Source organism: Anolis sagrei, chromosome 3 (assembly GCF_037176765.1).
Source record: "Anolis sagrei isolate rAnoSag1 chromosome 3, rAnoSag1.mat, whole genome shotgun sequence".
NCBI lineage: Eukaryota > Metazoa > Chordata > Lepidosauria > Squamata > Dactyloidae > Anolis > Anolis sagrei.
In genome coordinates this window covers 143,647,107-143,667,638 of record NC_090023.1, presented here as the reverse complement: position 1 = coordinate 143,667,638, position 20,532 = coordinate 143,647,107, and the positions used below count along the sequence as shown (strand labels likewise).

General features: G+C 40.5%; 1 protein-coding gene across 1 annotated transcript; it reads right to left on the bottom strand.

Annotated features, from left to right (window-relative positions):
- Positions 1-7,871: 7,871 nt before the first annotated feature.
- SPON2 (spondin 2) lies at positions 7,872-19,770 on the bottom strand. Its single transcript, XM_060769278.2, has 6 exons — positions 19,556-19,770; positions 17,454-17,679; positions 16,894-17,117; positions 15,958-16,149; positions 12,759-12,933; positions 7,872-8,351 (listed from the first exon to the last, which is right to left on the bottom strand). The coding sequence occupies exons 2-6, from the start codon at positions 17,638-17,640 to the stop codon at positions 8,173-8,175; spliced, it is 957 nt and encodes a 318-aa protein (XP_060625261.2). The 5' UTR covers positions 17,641-17,679; positions 19,556-19,770; the 3' UTR covers positions 7,872-8,172.
- Between the last annotated feature and the right edge of the window lie 762 nt (positions 19,771-20,532).

Genomic DNA, 20,532 nt, shown 5'->3' with positions numbered 1-20,532 from the left:
TATGTCTAATTGGCATTGAATGTTTGCCATATATGTGTACATTGTAATCCGCCTTGAGTCCCCTGCGGGGTGAGAAGGGCGGAATATAAATGCTGTAAATAAATAAATAAATAAATAAATAGGTCATTAAAAATCTTAAATATGATTCCCAAGAATTACAAAATTTTAATTTCAGCATGTTAGTGCATATGCACACAGCTTCAGTTTGCTGACTTATGGTGAACCTATTAATTTCATCGGATTTTCTTAGGTAATTAAAAAGTGGCTTTGCTATTTTCTTTCTCTGAAACATGTCCTATACCATTCCTTGGAAGTCTTGCATCCAAGTACTAACCAGTGCTAATCCCACTGAGCAGCCAAAATCAGAAGATTCTGGTGCCTTTAGGATATTTAAGATCTCATAAATATTGGGCAGGATGCCTGCCATAAATTTAAAACTATAATGCATTTCTTTGTCAAAAGTTCAATAAATTATTGTCAAATATTTTAATTACCTTGATATAATAAACTATATAAAATGATAGAAGTCACATTTGGCTGCAACTGCCTACAGATTTGCTTTTACTTTACCAGCAAAAATATGTTAAATTGTCAGAAAATTGGTTCCTGCCTATTTTTACTAATCTGGAGGGATATAATTCAGGTCTAGAAAATAGCTGAAAATTCCTTTATATCCAAAAATGCTTACTGGAATTCTATCCACTGAAATATTTTAATATATTAATATATTCCTTATTATAGTGAGCTAAACGTTCTAAAATGTGTTATTTATTAAAGTAGTTCAAAACTGTATACAGGCAGACCCTAAGTTACAAACAAAATAGGTTCTGTAGGTTTGTTCTCAAGTTGAATTTGTATGTAAGTGAGAACAGGTACATTTTTAAAGTCTAACTCCAGTCAAATATATAAACTTTGGTTAGCGCAGGAAGGGTTAACATCCCTCTGGTGTTTCTTTTGCTGCCTGTGCCCCTGTTTAGAAGATTTCACCTCAATTTCTGTCCTCGTGATAATGATTTTGAATAAATTGGCTTGTTGTGGAAACAAAGATTGGCGATTAAGCTTCAGTGGAGACACCTTTTCCCCATGATAACTCTTTTAGGAGTGGATTTCCCTTCTTAGAGTAGATTTCTCTCACCTGTTGTCTCATCTCGATTCTTCCAGCTTTTAAAAAACTCATATACAAATGAAGCCCCATCACCTTCTCACATATTAGGTTTTTTACTTGTAACAAATAATATGTGCACATCACGAACACATGTTTGAAATATAGTGAAACAGCATAGGAGAAAACCTACAGGGTTGTGTGTCATAATTCTTCATGTGTGCAGTTATACAATGATAGTGCTACACAGCTCTTGTGTTGAATGCCAGCACTGTGCAGCTGAATGTACAACTTCATATGACTTTTGAGCACTTCTCAAGCTAATCTCAAGCACATGTATGTCAGCTTGCATAGAGGCACTACGTGTGCAACTGAGTGCAGATGTGCCACATTGGACCGAAATGTACAGCTTCTTTTGTAAGGGGAGTATACTCATGGAGATGACACTCATAGGATCCCAGCCAGGTATGAGCAAGTGTTATGTGGTGTTCAGAAGCCACCTCGGACAGCGGAATGGGCATCTGGACAAGATAAACATGTTGAATTAGATTGACCATGAAAAAGGAAGCATAACCTGTGTTTAGGGACTCAGAATTAAATGCCCGTCGGAGTTGTAAAGTTCTGTCACTACTCCATGAAAATAAATACATTGTACTTCACTCTGAATACCTAAATTATCTATATTTTATTTAAACAGAAAAACAATGGAAGATTGTGCGTCTTGTCACCGGTTAGTGAAATTTGGGGATGTTTTCAGAAGGGGGAGCTACTGCCATCTTGCTGCTAGGAACATAAATGCTTATTGCGTTTATTCTCAACAGTGATTGCAAAGCATAATTTCAAAAAGTGAAGAACCTTTAACACTCAATGAAACACTGTACAGTTTTTTTCTGAGACAAATGGTACAGAAAAGCAAGTTTTGCAAAGTATCAAATATGTTCTGCAGAAACTTGCATAATCACCAAGCACTGCCTTATATTCTCTTTTTAGCTGCTACCTGAAGCGACTTCATCGGCTGATAGTTTTTGTTTGTTTAGATCAGCTCCTCTTCGACTTCTCCAGTTTGGGCCCATGTAGGGCAAAAGATTCAGAATTTAAAGCTCTATTCCACATGTTACAAATAAATCTGTTCTTCAGCTTTGCTTTTACTGATACATAAGAGGAAAATGTCATTTTAATTCATCGAATTTTATATTCAGGTAATAAAGGATATTTGATGTAAATATATAGTAAAGGTTTTCTCCTGACATTAAGTCCAGTCGTTTCTAGCTCTTGGGGTTGGTGCTCATCTCCGTTTCTAAGCCAAAGAGCCGGTGTTGTCCATAGACACCTCCAAGGTCATGTGGCCACCATGACAGCATCCAATGATGGTGGTAAGATTCACAGGAAAATAAAAAGCCTATTCAGTTCTTGTGGGTTTTTTCAGGCTATATGGCCATGTTCTAGACCTCACCTCTGAGGATGCTTGCCATAGATGCAGGCGAAACATCAGGAGAAATGCCTCCAGAACATGGCCATATAGCCTGAAAAAACCCACAAGAACTGAGTGATTCCAGCCATGAAAGTCTTCGACAATACAAAAAGCCTATTGTTTGATAGTTCTATGCATGCTGGGAAGAAAAATAACCTCCAGCTTCTGGTTGCCACTTGATTAAAAATACTCTGATGTTTAGGCAATCCCTCGTTGTCTGAGTAGGATAGTCTTCCAGGATCAGTGTACTGGCGGTGGGTCCGTAGGTGACTGTGGAGCTCTATTCTTGATTTGAATCTTCTCCCACAGTGAGGGCATTGGTTTCCAGGTAGAAGGCGGTCCCGGTTGGGGTTGGCTTGGCCTTCCTCTTGGCATGTTTCTCACTTTTGCCCTCCATTTATGTCTTTTCAAATTCTACAGCACTGCTGGTCACAGCTGACTTCCAGCTGGAGCACTCAAGGGCCAGGACTTCCCAGGTCTCAGTGTCTATGCCAGAGTTTTTAAGGTTGTCTTTGAGCCCATCTTTAAATCTCTTTTCCTGCCCAGCAACATTCTGTTTTCCGTTCTTGAGTTCGGATTAGAGCAACTGCCTTGGGAGACGGTGGTCAGGCATCCAGACAACGTGGCCGGTCCAGTGGAATTGATGTTGGAGGACCATCACTTCAATGCTGGTGGTATTTGCTTCTTCCAGCATGCTGACATTTGTCCTCTTATCTACCCAAGAGATTTGCAGGATTTTCCGGAGGCAGTGCTGATGGAATCATTCTAGGAGTTGCATGTGATGTCTGTAGACTGTCCACATCTCGCAGGCATATAGCAGGGTTGGGAGGTCAATAGCTTTATAAATAAGCACCTTGGTATCTCAATGGATGTCCTGGTCCCCAAACACTCTCTGCTTCATTTGAAAAAAAGCTGCACTCGCAGAGCTCAGTGTCAATTTCTGTGTCGATGTTGACTTTGGTGGAGAGGTGGCAGCCAAGGTAGCGGAATAGATCAACATTTTCTTATGTTACACCATTAAGCTGCATTTCTCGCATTGGAGAGGGATTGGCTGGTGACTGCTGGAAGAGCACTTTGGTTTTCTCAATGTTCAATGACAGGCCAAGCTTCTTGTATACTTCTGCGAAGGTGTTTAGAGTTGTTTGTAGGTCGTCTTCTGAATGCACACAGACGATGTTGTCATCAGCATATTGGAGTTCTATAACAGATGTTGTTGTGACCTTGGTTTTAGCTTTCAGTCTGTTAAGGTTAAATAGCTTGCCATCTGTCTGATAGATGATTGCCACTCCGGTGGGAAGCTTCCCGTCAACAAGATGAAGTATCATAGCGATGAAGATGGAAAATAAAGTTGGGCAATAACACATCCCTGTTTGACACCTGATTCCACCTTAAATGGGTCACTTTGGGAGCCATTGCTGTCCAAGACTGTTGCTATCATGTCATCATGGAGGAGCTGCAGGATCTTCACAAATTTAATAGGGCACCCGATTTTTTGGAGGATGGTCCAGAGAGCGCTGCGATTCACTGGGTCGAATGCCTTTGCAAGGTCAATGGATGCAGGTTCCTTTTGTCTCGGTGTTAGTTCAAATGGGAGGAGTGTGTGGCTGTCAATACATTCAGTTTGGATTAGAAGGTGCCTGTGAGACACAAATTGGAACCAAATCACACTGGAGCTGAATTATTTTGCAAGTGTGGATGCAGCCTGAGAGAAATCTCCTTCCTTGTACTTTGATCTCCATTGTTAAAACTGAATTTATCCATATGTTTTTCATTTCTGCTGCTATTCACACACACAACCAGTTCATTCATAGGTATAAATGCCTGTCCAGAGACAATTTACTTTATATATATGATAAAGTAGACTGGAATCATAGAAGAACTTCTGTATAATTAACATCGGCTTAGACTGCAATTGGAGAAGTCCCTAAGTGCATGGCACACAGAGAGGAGACATGTAGGCAGGCAGGTCTAGCAGCCTAGAGTTTATACTACTACCAAACACACGACTGAATTGAGGACACTACGGCCTTTCTGTTTAAAATCAACTGCAGAAGGTTTTGCCTGTCTGTGCCATTTTCTCCCACAAGCACACAGAGCCTTTATTTTTCTATTTGGAATGTGTACTTTAAGATTGTTTCCCCAGCTGGAGTCCTAGATTATGATATACAATGGATTAATTCTACCTCATGCAGAATATGGTCACCTTCAGAATTTACTGAGATTTATTTAACATAATGAAAGAAAAGGCATTTGACATTTTCAGGATGAGGAGTACAACTGCCCTCTTGTTAAGAGTGCAAAGACTTTGCAAAGCATGGAATTGCATATACGCATGTCTACGTGCAACTGAAATAAAAGGATGAATAAGAATTTTATGGGGAAAAAGCAGTGAAAGAAGGCCAATTCAGACATGGAGGCAATATGAACATAACCCTTTGCTCCTCCTCTCCTTCTATTGTTTCTGTTGAAATAATTTTTCAAGGGACTTAATTGCAAATTATGTTAAGTGAGTCACTTGATGAACAGGGTTTGTGTGTAAGGGCTTTTGACACAAAGGGTCCCTACCATTAAGAAATGACTAATTTTCTGATATGAGCTGCAATCAGTACTGTAACAGAGTTTCACATTAGTTGTTGTTCATTCCTTCAGTCGTTTCCGACTCTTCGTGACTTCATGGACCAGTCCACGCCAGAGCTCCCTGTTGGTCGTCACCACCCCCAGCTCCTTTAAGGTCAATCCAGTCCCTTCAAGGATCCCATCCATCCATCTTGCCTTTGGTCGGCCTCTCTTCCTTTTTCCTTCCATTTTCCCCAGCATCATTGTCTTCTCTAAGCTTTCCTTTCTTCTCATGATGTGGCCAAAGTACTTCATCTTGGCCTCTACTATCCTTCCCTCCAATTAGCAGTCAGGCTTTATTTCTTGAAGTATGGACTGGTTGGATCTTCTCGCTGTCCAAGGCACTCTCAGAACTTTCCTCCAGCACCACAGTTCAAGAGCATCTATCTTCCTTCGCTCAGCCTTCCCTATGGTCCAGCTCTCACATCCGTAGGTGACTATGGGGAATACCATTGCTTTAACTATGCGGATCTTGGTTGCCAGTGTGATGTCTCTACTCTTCACTATTTTATCAAGATTGGTCATTGCTCTCCTCCCAAGAAGTAAGTGTCTCCTGATTTCCTGGCTGCAGTCTGCGTCTGCAGTAATCTTTGCACCTAGAAATACAAAGTCTGACACTGCCTCCATGTTTTTGCCCTCTATCTCCAAGTTGTCAATCATTCTTGTTGCCATAATCTTGGTTTTTTTATGTTTAGCTGCAACCCAGCTTTTGGGCTTTCTTCTTCCATCTTGATTAGAAGGCTCCTCAGCTCCTCCTTGCTTTTGACCATCAAAGTGGTGTCATCTGCATATCTAAGGTTGTTAATGTTTCACATTACTGTTCTGATTTTGCATTTCGCTATTTCTGTTCATGTTGTTGAGATAGGATGCAGCCATGTGGTGTGGTCAAGGAAAGGACAATTTCTTATCACACTCCCCTTTCTCTTAATGCACTCAAAGGCTATCCTCAGAACTTCCCTGTTTGTTTAGAAAAAGAAAATGTTGTCCATAAATCAGGGCTTTGGGCTGCTGTCTAACTCCATCTCTCATTTTATTTTCCTTTGGTCAGTGCTTTGAACTGCAGATTTATCTCAGATTGATCAAGGCTCATTAAAACAACAAAATGTGAGGCTTACTGCTAGTTCATTTTTTTCCCAACACAAAAAAAGACTGATCAAAAAGCACTCTCAAAATTAGCTAATCACAATGCATTCCCTCTCCCAAAACATATTAAAGTTGATGTATCTCCTCTACACTTCTAGGATATCATGCATTAAAATGGACAGATTAGATTATTTTGTTGACCCAACTCAAATTTGGCTTATAAACAAGATAGTATCTTGTGAAGGTTTTTATATGATAGAAAAAAACACCCACAATAAACAGAGTGACATCAATTTAATAGCATTGTCTGATTTTTTGCTATTTTATATAAAGGACACCATTTTACTATGCCACTGTATTTCAAAGGTCTTGAGCATCCATGTACCTTGGTATCCACAGGAAGTCCTGCAACCAAGTTAACAGTAAAGGTTTCCCCCTGACATTAAATCCAGTCATGTCTGACTCAGGGGTGTGGTGCTCATCTCCATTTCTAAGCCGGAGAGCCGACATTGTCCATAGACACCTCCAAGGTCATGTGACCGGCATGACTGCATGGAGCGCCGTTACCTTCCCGCCGGAATGGTACCTATTGATCTACTCACATTTGCATGTTTTCAAACTGCTAGGTATGATTATTCAATGAAACCAATAGTTACAGAACAGAGAAAAAAATAACAGTAATTATTTTTATGAACTCGCTTCCACAAGATGTAGTAATGGCTACTGACTACTAGCTGAAATGACTTTGAATGCTTTGATTCCCTCTCCTGTTTGCAGGCATCATAATTGTATTGCTTTGCAGGCAAAGGAAATAGAAAAGGGAATTACACAAATATAGGAGATCATGCAGAAAGGGTTTAACAAAAGGATAAAAATATCAAGAGGAAAAGATCAAGATATGACTAGTACCATTTACTAGAAGGCAGCACTGGCCTTTATCTGACAGAGTCAATAAAGATAAAGGTTTTCCCCTGACATTAAATCCAGTCGTATCCGACTCTGGGGATTGGTGCTCATCTCCATTTCTAGGCCAAAGAGCTGGCGCTGTTCATAGATACCTCCAAGGTCATGTGGCCAGCATGACTTGATGCAGCGCTGTTACCTTCCTGCCAGAGCGGTACCTATTGATCTACTCATAGTTGCATATTTTCAAACTGCTAGATTGGCAGAAGCTGGGGTTAACAGCGGGAGCTCATACCACTCCTTGGATTCGAACCTGCAACCTTTCAGTCAGCAAGTTCAGCAGCTCACTGCACCACAGGGGACTCCTTGACAGAGTCAATACAAGCAACCAAAGAATGGCTTGTTGTTGCATTTGGACCAAACATTCGTTTCTCTCTCTCTTCCTTTTTATCTTTGACTCTCTCCCATACGGAAATATGTTTAAACCTAGTTATTTCATACTAGGACATTTTTTCTTAATCTTGAGACAATCAGGCTTCTTGATCTGTTTGCTGAATATCCTTTTTGCATTTTATTGGGAGCCATACCATAAGCCTGCAAAGCCTGTCTTTTGGTTTGTTCTGATTTGTTAGATTATTTTTCGAGAGCACACCATAACTATCATCATATTCCAGGGAAATAATTCAGAGAATAGAATAGATGCAAATGCTTTTCTATTTTAATTCTTTTACAGCAAAAGGTGCTTTTTAAATAAAAGTGTAAAAATATAGTTTTGCTGTATTTTCTACCACTAGGAGGCACTACTGGCATTCACAAACAAAATACTGTTTCCTTGGCAGGAAATGAGCACAGCCATCTATCCAATTATGTGAAAATGATAACAAAATGTTACAACTACCCTGAATTATTAACATAATATAAACAGAATAGGCAATATTAACTAAGTATATCTTATATTTAAATAAACTAAACAATTTCCCAAAAGGACTACCCTGTCTCAAACGCAATTATCTGGTTCACATTCTGCTTCTTCATTCAGGTTTGGGCAGGGTGTCCCATTATTGGCAGGCTGAAGAAGTACATAACGCGTTCTTTTTTTGCTTCCTAAATGTCCGCATGTGCCTTTGCAAAGGCCCCAAGAAGACCAGAAGGATGTCTCACAATCCAGTGGAGTCTCTGCAAAACAGAGGCATGCATCGTAAATATTAACATGCAGCTTTGGTCATGACATTACAAGAAACATTTGGACCCTCCCAGATAAATGTGCATTGGTTGAAAAGTAGGATACGCTGAAACAGTAGCAAGTAGTAAAAAACCTTAAGGCATAAAATTCACCATAATTTAAATTAATGCTATAACATGCTACAAATCTTGGGCAAATAAACCTCATAAGGAGAGAATTGATTATAAGGTGATCATGAGCCAGTAATGAGATGCAAAGACAATTTCAGTCTGGGTTAATGGAAGCATAGCTTCCAAGCTAAGGAAAGTAACAGTCAGACTGTATTCTGCACTGATCCACATATTCTATGGCATTGTGTTCATTTCTGGCGTTCATTTTCAGGATATAGACATGATGGAGCAAGGTTATTGAACGGCAACAAGAATGATAAGAAGAATGGAGAAGAAAACATATGAAGAAAGGCTGAATGAGCTGAGCATGTTCAGCTTGAGAAGAGGAGACTAAGGAGTGACATGACTGCACCCTAATAGTACGGGCCCCTGGTGGCGTAATTGATTAAATCCTTGTGGCGGCAGGACTGAAGACTGACAGATTTGAATCCGGGGAGAGCACAGATGAGCTCCCTCTGTCAGCTCTAGCTCCCTATATGGGGACATGAAAGAAGCCTCCCACAAGGATGGTAAAACATCAAAAAATATCCGGGTGTCCCCTGGGCAACGTCCTTGCAGACGGCCAATTCTCTCACCAGAAGCGACTTTCTCAAGTTACTCCTGACACCAAAATACCCCCCCCCCCCCAATAATAACAACAGCAACAACAAAGAAGTGGTGGGATCAAAAACCTGAAAAAGTTACAGAAAATGAACACATTTTTGACTCTGGAATTTCCGAATTCAGACAGACAGTGTTTTGGAGAACAATACTCCTGACCTCACAATCGTGTTAAAAAACAAAGTATGGATCATTAATGTTGCAATCCCAGGTGACAGCAGGATTGAAGAGAAACAACTAGAAAAGCTGATACGATATGAAGATTTAAAGATCGAACTGCAAAGACTCTGGCATAAGTTAGTAAAGGTGGTCCCTGTGGTGATCGGCACACTGGGTGAAGTGCCTAAAGACCTTGGCCTGCACTTAAACACAATTGGCGCTGACAACGATACCATCTCCCACCTGCAAAAGGCCACCTTACTGGGAACTGCACACATTATTTGCCGATACATTACACAGTCCTAGACACTTGGGAAGTATCCGACGTGTGATCCAATACAACAGCCAGCAGAGTGATCTTGTTTACTGTGGACTCATCTTGTTATGTTTCAAATAATAATATTAACAATAATATTTCTTACCCACCTCTCCTCATGCCTTGTGGCAGGTTATAACATAGCTAAAAACACATAATCATCTTACGAATGCTATAAAATACACATATTAAAATGTATTAAAATTCACAGAACAAAGATTAAAACACAAGTGCTGTCAGAGTGGAGGTGACATGCCTTTTCTTTGTTTCCCCAAAGGGTAGGACCAAGTCTAATGGTTTTAAGCAGCAGTAGAGTAGATTTCAACTGAGCATTAGAGGGAACTGTTTGACAGTAAGAGCAGTTTACCAACTGGAGCCAATGGCCTGGAGAGGTGGTGAGGTCTAGTTCTCTGAACATCTTCAAAAAGGGCATTTTCTGGACTAGCCAGTCTATAATCTTTACCATGTTGTGTTTTTTTATTGAAGAGTCAGTTTAAATAATAATTGCCAGAAAACAATATTTGTCATCACTGTGGGTGAATGCAGTATCAATACAAATGTCATCCTTCAATGTGCATATCACCAAGGATGGCATTTCATAGAATCAAAGAATCATTGAGTTGAAAGAGACCTTGTGGGCCATCCAGTCCAACCCCTACCAATAAGCAGGAAAATCACATTCAAAGCACTCCCAACAGATGGCCATCCAGCCTCTGTTTAAAAGCCTCCAAAGAAGAAGCCTCAACGCACTCTAGGGCAAACACACTCCTGTGAGCTCTCTCTCACAATTAGGAAGTTCTTCCTCATGTTCAGGTGGAATCTCCTTTCCTGTAGTTTGAAGCCATTGTTCCACATTCTAGTCTCCAGGGCAGCAGAAAACAAGCTTGCTCCCTCTTCCCTTTGACTTCCCCTCATATTTATACAGGAGTCTCATGATGTCTCCTCTCAGCCGTCTCTTCTGCAGGCTAAATATGCCCAGCTCTTTAAGCCGCTCCTCATATGACTTATTCTCCAGACACTTGATCATTTTAGGCTCCCTTCTCTGGATACATTCCAGCTTGTCAACACCTTCCTTCAATTTCGGTGCCCAGAATTGGACACCGAAATATGGTGGCCTCCTGCACTGATCTGCTCTAACAAGTATTTTATTATCTCTATGATCTTTTGGACTGCATTATACGGTTGTTATAAGCTACTCAAACAGATAAAGTAATAGAATGTCAATTGAACTGGTTGCCTAGAGAGATGGTGGTGTTTCCTTCTTTGGGCATCTTAAGAAAAAGGCTGGACAACTACCTGCTTGAGCTGCACATTATTTATGAGCAGTCATGATGCCACAAAAATGTGCACATTTTCCATTTTTCTGAATACTTCATCTGGTTAAGTGGTATAATATTAGATCATTGCCATTAAGCCATGGGGTTGTTTTTTTTTAGCTATATGTTCAGCTGTTAAATGTATCTCTAAAGTACAGTTCAGGGGTCCTCAAACTAAGGCCCAGGGGCCGGATGCGGCCCTCCAAGGTCATTTACCCAGCCCTCGCTGAGGATCAACCTAAGTCTGTAACAACTTGAAAGCACACAACAACAACAACAACAACAACAACAATCCTATCTCATCAGTCAAAAGCAGGCCCACACTTCCCATTGAAATACTAATAAATGTATATTTGTTAAAATTGGTCTTCATTTTAATTATTGTATTGTTTTTAAGTGGTTTTTGCGCTACAAATAAGATATGTGCAGTGTGCATTGGAATTCATTCATTTCTTTTCAAATTATAATCTGGCCCTCCAACAGTTTGAGGGAATGTGTCCTGGCCCTCTGTTTAAAAAGTTTGAGGACCCCTGGTACAGATTGCAGATGTAAAGAGTCACTGATTAGTGTACGGGCAATAATTTACACCTAGGAGTGTACACTGGGGTTGGAAATGAGTGAGGATTTCTCCACTGAACAGCTAGCATAATTTTGGATTTTTCCTGATTCCTTCCCATCCCCTAATTTTTATACCCTCTGGAATAAAAGTGCACATCCTTCAGTACCATTATGGTTAGTCGAAGCAAATATATCACTCAGTTGTGGATCTTTTCTTCTTCACTTAACTAGTATGGCTATACAGAGTTCCCTCACTTATCATAGGGGTTATGTTCCAGGATCACCCACGATAAGTGAAAAACCACAAAATAGGGATGCCCCCCTTCCTTCTTCACCCTCTTTATCTCCATCTTCCTCCTCCTTGCCGCCACCTGGGCCTCTTGCTTCCTCTTGGCGGAGGTTTTGTGGGGCCCAAGCAGCAGCAAGAGGCCCCAGTGGCAACCATGAGGAGGAAAAGGGAGGTAAAGAGGGCAAGGAGGAAGGAAGAGCTGCCCCTTGCCCTTTTTCTCTCCCTCCTCCTGGTCACCACCAGGGCCTCTTGCTGCCAACCCACAAAGCAGCGAGTCCGCTGTAAGTGAACCGCAAAGTAGCGAAGGAACACTGTATTTGGCCCCATCTATATATAACACAGTTTGAAATTATATGAGCGTAGACTCATATGATGCAGTTTAACTGTATTGAACTGCATTATATGAATCTACACTGACCATCTAACACAGTTTGAAACTGTGTTATATGACGGTTTAGATGGGGCCTTTATTTTCATCTTGGTTCTGGGAGTTGAAAATACCTTACATTCTGTTTAAGCATTATGGCCCTTGTGGGTTATTGAAAAGGTTCTTTGCTCGCAGCATTCATACATGGAAGCTGTAAATAAAGTCTACAGCAAGCTAAATTGTTGTTGTTTTTGTTGTTGTGACTGATTTTATATGGTATTTCTGTGACAATGCTATAATAGCACCTGCTTTTACTTTGATTTGATCCATACGGTAGCTGCTGTAGCTGTACTTAGAGGATCTCCACATACCACAGGAAAAACAATCATGACGCACTGGAATGATAGCATTCAAGTCCCTCAAAAACAAAAGGAACATCTGGCAAGATTTACTGGCTCCTTGGTTTTCTGGTCCCACTGCCAGAATCGTTTCTCCTTGTCTAGCCAATATGCCTGCGGAGATGTAATTTGTGGCTACGTCTCCATATGACCTTAGAGGGAATGTCATGCTGCACATTGCTTAGCTTCTTGTAGCTTTATCAATGTATTTTTTAAAAGACACTTACCTGATACTGAATCATCTATTTCATTACCTATTGTTGTCACATTGGTTTGAGGAATAGGAAAACCCAGTCTGCTTCTCTTAAGCTTTACCAGCATTACTCGAGCAATAGGTGGCAAATTTTTAAGCTTGGGGTAATAGAATGAGTTTGCTGGATGACTTGGAGAGGAACTTGTGATCTATATAAATGAAAATACAGGGACATAGGATGTTCATTACAGTATGTTGCAACGTGGAGTGCCTGTGTTTACATTTCTAGCCAGTGTATACCATTCTCCTTCTTTGAAATGGTCAAGAGTCGAGACTGAACACTGGCAGGGAGGAAGCAAAGGCTTTCACAAGACTTATTTTCTGCTTCTGATGCTTTGCTAAGGCATTCATCCTGACATTTGCCTCGACAGCATGGAGGCTAGCTAAGGGCTAAGCAAGGACAGTCATCCCAGTGTGGTCAATGTGAAACCCAAGGCAAAGCAATGCCAAATTGCTGTCTTTAAAGAAGAGACTGAAGAGTGTACCTGATAAAACAATGATGGGGATTTGTCAATTGTGGGATTTATGAACACAGAAGTGTGATTTTATTGTATCACTTAAGAGGAGTGATAACCCTAACCTCAGGCCCGTAGCCAGGATTTCGTTTCGGGGGGGGGGGGGGCTGAATTTTTTTTCAGGGGGGGTTTCGGGGGGGCTGAGTTTTGGGGGGGGGGGGCTGAGTCTGAGTGAAAGAGAGTCTAGCCTAGCAAACCTTTTGTATCATTACCCCAATACCCCCATGCATATGGGATATATTGAGTATGGTGATCAGATCATGATATGAATAAACATAACAGTTTAAATAATGCACCAATAAGGCCTTTTCGCGAACCACCATGAAAATTTCGGGGGGGGGGGGGCTGAAGCCCCCCGAGCCCCCCCCCCCCCCCCCCCCCCCCCGGCTACATGCCTGCCTAACCTTTACTTTTACCTTTAAACCCTTAGGACAGAAATAGTTTACAGACTTGGCTCAGTGGCTGGGAGGTGTTTGTTGGAGCCAACTTTTGGGGTGGAGGGGTTAGTGACATAAGAACCTCTCCTCCAAAATGCCATCTGACCCAATCTGTACAAACAGAATACGCTTGTAGCTCCATGCCAATCTGTACAGTGTCAGGCAAAAACATTTGTTGTATTAACTGGGATGTCCACATGTGTGAAGAAGTAAGATGGAGACACAGATCCTTCACAGCACAGAAAGTCAAGACTACTACTGTCAAAAGTAGGAGTGGATGAATATCTGTAGTATAAAGGACCACTGAATCTGAATACTACAACTGTCCACTCACAGCCACTAAATAGCTTTTCTACTGCTATTCATAGCTCCCAATGATGGCTACCCAACTCCACTTCAGGTCAAGTCAGTTCAGTGGTGCTTACTTCTAAGGCCCCATCTACACGGACATATAATCCAGTTTCAGAATACAGATTAACTGCATTGAACAGGATTATATGGCAGTGTAGATTCATATAAACCAGTTCAATGCGGTTCAGTCTACATTATATGAGTCTACACTGACCATCTACATTGACCATTTTACACTGACCCTAAATAGCTCAGGTCCTGCCTATCTTTGTGACCGCATCCCCCCTATGAACTGCTGTGTCTTCTAAGATCTGCTAGGGATGCCCTCCTCTCAGTCCCGCCACCGTCATAAGCACGGTTGGTGGGGACAATAGAGAGGGCTTTCTTGGTGATGGCTACCCGGGTTTAGAACTCCTTCCCCAGGGAGATTAGACAGGCCCCCACACTGTCCTCCTTTCATAGACACTTGAAGATGTGTCTCTTCAATCAAGCCTTTGAGAATATTTAGCCCCTAGCTATCCTATGTAGTAGTTGCACATCCTGCACTTTATCCCATGCGTTCTCTCCATTACTACAGCTGTCACTTATTTTATTGCAATATTTACAGCCCGGCCATGGCGCCAGTAATTTACCACCATGGTTAGAGGATCAAAGCTTGATTGAGTCTGAGTTGATGTTTTATATGCGTATGTGTTTTATTTTATTGTATTTTATATTTTGTTTACTGTTAATGTTTATTTTAGGCTCTTTGTGCTGCCTGTAAGCTGCCTTGAGACCTTTCAGGAAGTCGGTGGCAGGATATAAGATGATGATGATGATATTATTATTATTATTATTATTATTATTATTATTATGCTGTTCAAACTACATTATATGGCAGTGTAGATGGGGCCTCAGTTAGTAGGTGTTGAATGTTAGAGAGCAACACATAGCAACCATCTGTGAAACTCATGTAAAATAGAAAGAAAATATAATTATGGATGTAAAGAAACAAAGACTAAAGTTGATCTCATGGATATATTGGAAAGGAACAAGAATTGGATCCACTGTAATTGTATACAGGTTTTGTACTCTGGGTGACAGGGATACACAGTCACAGAGTCACACGTTGAAGCATTTGGGCTTGATACCTATTGGTAGTCCCAAATGGAGTAGTCCTGTTGACTCAATTGTTGGTGAGTTAAATCACAGTTGGTTTAATCTGACTATTGATGTAAGGGGTCTATTCACAGAACGCAGTGTGCATTGCTGTGACCTCTATTGCTAACCCTAAAAAAGCAGAAGACATCAATTGCATGATTAGGCCACAAGTCCATTGAGTCTTGTACAACTGTGAAACAACAAGAATGAACACCAGGAAGGCTTACAGGGGGGCATGGTAACCATTACCTTTTGTAAGCTCAGGATATATGTAAACAGAACTCTTGTATGCTATATGATACATCAACACGCAGCTCTAATGGGAAACCAGAATATGGGATGAAAGAAAAGAGAGAACATATGTCCAAGAATGTGCTCATTAATATACGGTAAATCACTTTGCATTAACTATAGTCATGTCTACAGGATAATTTTTTTGTTGTTGTTGTGTAAGGAATGACCGCTCCTTTTGTGAGAGAATTGGCCATCTGCAAGGACGTTGCCCAGCGGATGCCCGGATGATTTGATGTTTTATCATCCTTGTGGGAGGCTTCTCTCATGTCCCCACATGAGGAGCTGGAGCTGATAGAGGGAGCTCATCCACCTCTCCCCAGATTCGAACCTGCAACCTGTCGGTCTTCAGTCCTGCCGGCACAGGGGTTTAACCCACTGCGCCACCGGGGGCTCCAGGAGAAAATAATTACACTCAATGCCCAATAGAGATTCTTACCTCTGAGATAGTATCTTGTGGAATGGTAGCAAAGTTGGGTGAAGAAAATGTGAATCCACTGTCAGTTCCAGCATCATATGGGAAAAGCTCCAATGAGATTTGCTGCTTCCAATGATCTTTTTCACAGAGATTTAAGCTATCTACACCCACAAACCAGTCAGGGCTGGGCACAATCCGTACTACAAGGGAAACCTAACAGTTTAAAAAAATCAGAATGAAAGATTATACATCTAATTTCATATAAATGAAATATAAATGAATTGGCTGAAAATATTACAGTATTCTGCCAATAAATAATCTATTGATATATATTTATAATACAAGAAATTTATGTATTTATTTATTTATTTATTTACCATACCCCGTCCTTCTCACCCCCAAAGGGGGACTCAGGGTGGCTTATAAACTATGGCAATAATTCCAAGAAATCCAAAGATCGTAATAATAAAAACATTTTTAAAAACTGTCACACTTAAAATGTATTCAGTTGTCTGCTTTATCACCTTACATACTCGTGTCTTCTAAATCAAGCCTAAATTATTCCTAGAACTGCAATCTTAAATTTGTAATGAGTTGGATTGATCCATTAAATCAAATAAGGAGGCATGCACAACCAACTGAAAAACTAAATTACTTGGGGGGAAAGCAATTATTTCCGATTGCATCTGTTACCAATAGGCGCCGCCTTAGAAGAGGCATTCCTGAACCGGTCAAACAGAGAAGGAAATCCTATCTCACTGTGTTATGTGCATTTTCCATTGAAAAATCAAGCCTGCTTGTTTCTTGAAAACAATTGCTTTCGTTGTATGAATTTACATGAGTAATTGTCTAATTTAAGAGCTGAGCTGCAACTTTTTCAATCAGCTGGAAGCCTTGATTCGTTATCATTGCCTTTGCTCTTATGACCAAGAGACCAATGAGCTATTTCCAACTTACCAGTGGATGTCCTGAATCAACTTCTAGATCTGTGGAGGTTTGTCCGGTGCCAGTGGATATGGCAGGCGCAGAGAAGATTCCATGAACACTTTGGATTTTTTCTCCAGCTGCTTCAATTTCCTTCATTAATGTCCATGGTTCACCTCTTTCAGCAAAGTCACGCATGCCATTACTGGCATACTCATTTGCTTTCCATATGTTGTAATCGGAATTATGAGTCACGCCTGTTGAAAGGAGGACACTGCAGTACATCAAGATCTGGTTTGGATTTGGTTCATGCCTTAATAGAGGCTGCTTCAAATTTTCCTTTTTTCTAAAGTGGGACGATCTGTGTTTAAAATTTAAGGTATGCTATTTACTTCATCTGCAGCTAATTGAAAACAGTCCCGAAAGTTGGCTGAAAAAACTAGCTCCAGATTTTGTATCCTGGAATAATCCTACATGTTTTGTCTCTCTGTTACATGAATTTAGATGCAACTTGATTCAGAGGATTAAAAGAAAAGAGGCTAATTCTTGGGGAAAAGAAACTTCTCACATCACTGAAGATACAGTTCACTTACCTAGAAGGGAAGACCACTGTGCTGGAGGCCTGTAGAGTGGATACTGCTTAGGAAATGCAACGTGGCTCCATTTCCCTGAGAAAACAATATGGTATGCGGCAAGCTCTTCTGCTGTGCAAACTGAGTTGTCATCAAGTGGCAAAGACGTGACACAGCTCAGAAGAGTGAGAAGCAGCGTTGTGATCATTTTGTTACAGCTGGAGACACGTTTTCAAGTTTCCATTTCCTTGAAGAAGAAAAACCACATTAGTCTCTCTTGTAGGGTATGTAAAGAGTTCTCTAATATAAGATGATGATGATGTCCTGACTTTGACTTAAATGAGAATCAAATTTATTATTATTTACTTTGTTTGTGTATCACTCCTCTTAGCCTTGCGGCGACTCGAGGCAGTTTACAAGGCAAAATTCAATGCCACAAAATACAAAAACAATGTTAAAACTTTAACATCAATAAAATCATAACAGTAGTAAAAACATAACTCAGTAGATTCTCAATAAAAACATTGTCCAATTCCATCATATAATTGTTCCGTTTTCCTATGCCCATTACTCAATTTGCAAATGTTTACTCGAAAAGCCATGTCTTGAGTTTTTTCTGAAATGTTAGGTGCGAAGAAGCCGATCTAATCTCCTTGAGGAGGGCGTTCCATAGCCGAGGGGCCACCGCTGAGAAGGCCCTGTCTCTCATCCCCGCCAACTGTACTCAAAACAACTCAGAACACTAAATTCAAAATACAATTTGAAACCTACACCATATAGCAATTTAAATGAAATTAATCTATATAAATAAAAATGTAATATTCATTTGTGGGATTAATATAACTCAAAAACCACTGGATGAATTGACACCACATTATGACACAATACACCTATCAGGCCAATGAGTGACCATCATTCATAAAAACACTGAAAAACATAGTGGAAAGGACTTACAAAGCCAAAAAAGAAAAAAAACGCTACAGCGCATGCGTGAAAACGACTCCCCCAGCAAACAAAACACATATCCACACTCCCTTCCTGACTACAGCTCCCAGCATCTCCTAGACCAGGCCCTTTAGGAGAGGAGGATGATCCAAATGCACTGCTTCCAAGATGCAAGCTTTCTTCTCCTTGGATCTCTTTGAGAGCATCCCAATCTCTGCATATTTCCAATTTCCCATTCCTGGACTGCAACTCCCAGCAATCCTCCAGATAGATAGATTAGATAGAGATAGGTAGGTAGGTATATCAATCAGTAGGACTGCTGGGAGTTGCAGTCCAAGAATAGGTAGAGAAGGAAGAAAGGGGAAAAAGAGGAAGGGAAAGAAAAGGGAGGGAGAAGGGAAGAGGAAGAGAAGGAAGGAAGGATGAAGAGAAGGAAAGAAAAAAGGGGAAGGAAGGAGAGACAGAGAGGAGAGAAAGAGGGAGGGAAGGTTGGCCACAGCAACGCGTGGCAGGTACAGCTAGTATAGAATATATATTATTATTTATTAATATGAAACAGATAATGAAAATCACAGAAAAGCATCAAAGTTGTTTTAAAAAGAAGAAAATTCTTTAAAGCGTTCCCTTCTTTAAAAGCCTGCTTGAATGGAAAGGTTTTCACCCTGCCGCTGGAAGGATAACAGGGAGGGGGCCATTTAAGCCTCCCTAAAGGATAAGTAGAAGTTTTACAAAGAGCTAAAACCCTTTTTGTATCTGTGAACATGATGGTAAACCTCCATGCACCATTCTTTTAAAGTACCTTTTTGATCACAAATGGTATCTCTGGAATAGTATTATTTTCTGATTTTGTGTTTAATCTTATTACAATTATGTTTTGACCTAGTTATATTAACATATACTTCAGTAAAGGTTATGAATAGTAGAGTTATGCTTGAAGATAAAAGCTGCATGTTATTTCATCTTGAGACAACTCCTTTTACATTTGAGTTTGGGGATCTATTTCATAGCATAATATTGAACTGCAACTTGGTGCATTACTACCTAGCCCATTTCATATTACAAAAAAATTCAGAAAGCATCAAGAGAAGACAAAAAGGCAAAGCTTTTTATTCTTCAAGAACTGGGCATAACTAAAAAGTTCAGCTCCGGCAGTTGAACAGAACATGAGTAATACTTACAAATATTTCACACTTCCAGGCGTTTCCTGCGGAGGACTGATAAGTTGAAGAGCGCTTGCTTTTGCTTGCAGCTGAGTTGTTCTGCAAGAGAGGAGAGCCTGATTCCTGCTATTTATGCCTCAAGAAGGTCCCTTTGGTCCAGGCTTGGTTGCAAACCCTAGACTCTCTAGCGGAGTATAATTTGTGCCTGTTTGAGAAGATTGCACTTTTTATGAGAATTAGTTGAATGCCATTTGTGTGTGGGGAGGGGTTAAACTATTACATCTGGGAGGCTGCCTAGACAAAGGACTTTTTCAAGAATTTACATTATTGTCATCACTTTGAGATTTCTGAGGACAGTGCATATCTCTGTTTTTGTTTTCATGCCCTTGAGCTAAGAATGAACTACTTCCAAAAACTTCCTCATGGAAGATTTTTTTATACAAGAAGCTTTTTTTCCGCTTTACTGTCTGACAGATGGCTCTTCCAAGTATTTACTGAGAGCAACCCCCCACCCCACCCCACCCCTTCATGCACTCATATGCACATATTTGAGCAAGGAAATGAAAGTTGAAGATGCATAGAAAAATACAGCTTCCAAAATAACAGCACATCTGATTTGAAGAAAACAATGGTATGTATACTTTTTAATCAGATCCTGGAAATATTGCTTTTTGGAATTCCCCAGCCTACATGCCTGGGGCCATGCTGGCTGGAGCATTCTGGGAACTGTAGCTTTGAACCCCCCCCCCCCCCTCCAGATTCTGTTTATAGTCTCCATACATTATCTGATGAAGGGTTATAAATGTTATTGTGTTTGAAAAGTGCAATTGGGGACACTTACATGGGGGGAGGGGGTTGTCATTATTGGTAGCTAATATAAATTGAGACTTTTATTTATTTATTTATTTATTTACGCAAGCAATAAAACAATTTATTTATTTATTATTTATTTACAGTATTTCTATTCTACCCTTCTCACCCCGCAGGGGACTCAG

Bases quoted from the DNA above. Each gene is read 5' to 3' on its own strand.
- SPON2 (XM_060769278.2), bottom strand. From the start codon at position 17,640: ATGATCACAACGCTGCTTCTCACTCTTCTGAGCTGTGTCACGTCTTTG. The intron at 12,934-15,957 runs GTAAGAATCTCT...TCATTTATATAG, and splicing joins CACAAGATACTATCTCAGAG to ATCACAAGTTCCTCTCCAAG. The intron at 8,352-12,758 runs GTAAGTGTCTTT...TCTGTTTTGCAG, and splicing joins AATAGATGATTCAGTATCAG to AGACTCCACTGGATTGTGAG.